General features: G+C 61.8%; 1 protein-coding gene across 1 annotated transcript in view; it reads left to right on the plus strand.

Annotated features, from left to right (window-relative positions):
- PLXNA3 (plexin A3) overlaps positions 1-1394 on the plus strand; it is a 17898-nt gene that overhangs the window by 10557 nt on the left and 5947 nt on the right. Inside the window, exons 19-21 of the mRNA XM_025210816.1 lie at positions 260-494; positions 692-834; positions 1028-1284. Of these exons, the coding sequence (XP_025066601.1) occupies positions 260-494; positions 692-834; positions 1028-1284 (635 nt within the window). The remainder of the gene's footprint in view (positions 1-259; positions 495-691; positions 835-1027; positions 1285-1394) is intronic.

Consider the following 1394-nt stretch of genomic DNA (forward strand, 5'->3'; position numbering starts at 1 on the left):
GTCCACTTCCTGGTTTGGGGATTCTTGGGGGAGGCCTAGCAGGGGCTTTGGGGTGCTACCCTCCCCTCCCTTGCTGCTCTGACCCTCCAATCCTGTTTCTTCTTCTTGAAGATGTGGGTTGGGAGTGAGGGGCACCACAGGGTCCAGGGGGGGAAATGGATTGGGAGTGTGGGGCAGCACATGGTTCTGTGGGTCAGTATTTAGGGGTAAGGGGCACCTAACCTTAACTCCAACCCTAACTCCAATTCATCTGTTACAGATCCTGGTGGGGGGCCTGTCCTTCTCGCCAGGGACATTGCACATCTACCCTGAGGCAATGCTGCCACTAGGAGCACTGGTGGGGCTTGGGGCCGGGGGGTCACTGCTGCTCCTTGCCATTATTGGTGTTCTGGTGGCCTACAAGCGCAAGACACGCGATGCTGACCGCACCCTCAAGCGGCTGCAGCTGCAGATGGACAATCTGGAATCCCGTGTGGCACTCGAATGCAAGGAGGGTGCGTGCTCAAGTGGGAGTTGTGGATTGGGAGCGAGGGGCATCACAGGCTAATGATGGGGGTTATGGGTCAGGAATGAGGGGGCACTGTGGGGGCCATAGTGGGGACGGTAGGTCAGGAGTGAGGGGCACTGTGGACCCTTGGCAGGGGGTAGTACTGGGCCACGTGCTGACGCCCCTGCCTCTGTGGCTGTGCAGCCTTCGCGGAGCTGCAGACTGACATCCATGAGCTGACTAACCACCTCGATGGGGTGAAGATCCCGTTCCGTGGCTACCAAGACTACGCCCTGCGTGTGCTCTTCCCTGGTGCCGAGGAGCCACCCCTGCTACGTGATCCCTATGTAAGTGCCTGGCATTGGCCTGGACACCTGGGTCCCCCTGCTCCCAGATGCCTGTGTCCCCTCCAGGTCTCACCACTGTCTCCCCTGGATGCCTGGGTCCCCACCCCCAGGCCCTTTCTCTCACCCTCTCTTGGTGGCTTCCCTTCCTTTCCACTCCTGGATTCCCCCCCAACCCTACCCCATATGGTTACAGGCAGTGCCAGGGGCATCACGGGGGCTGCGGGCCTTTGGACAGCTGTTGTTGGTGCGGCCATTCCTGTTGGCCTTTGTTCACACACTGGAGGCGCAGCGCGGCTTTGCCATGCGTGACCGTGGCCTCGTGGCCTCGCTGCTGCTGGTGGCACTGCAGGGGCGGCTCGACTATGCCACCGCTGTCCTGCGCCAGCTGCTGGCTGACCTCATTGCCAAGGATCTGCAGCACCGTGCCCACCCCAAGCTTCTGCTGCGCCGGTGAGATCCAGGGGGGTGTGGGTACCCCTCTGCACCCCCAAACCTAGCACTGCACCCACCCTGAGCTTCTGCTGTGCTGGTGAGAGATTTTGGGGGGGGGGGGGGGGGGG

This window comes from Alligator sinensis, unplaced genomic scaffold (assembly GCF_000455745.1).
Source record: "Alligator sinensis unplaced genomic scaffold, ASM45574v1 scaffold1023_1, whole genome shotgun sequence".
Lineage (NCBI taxonomy): Eukaryota > Metazoa > Chordata > Crocodylia > Alligatoridae > Alligator > Alligator sinensis.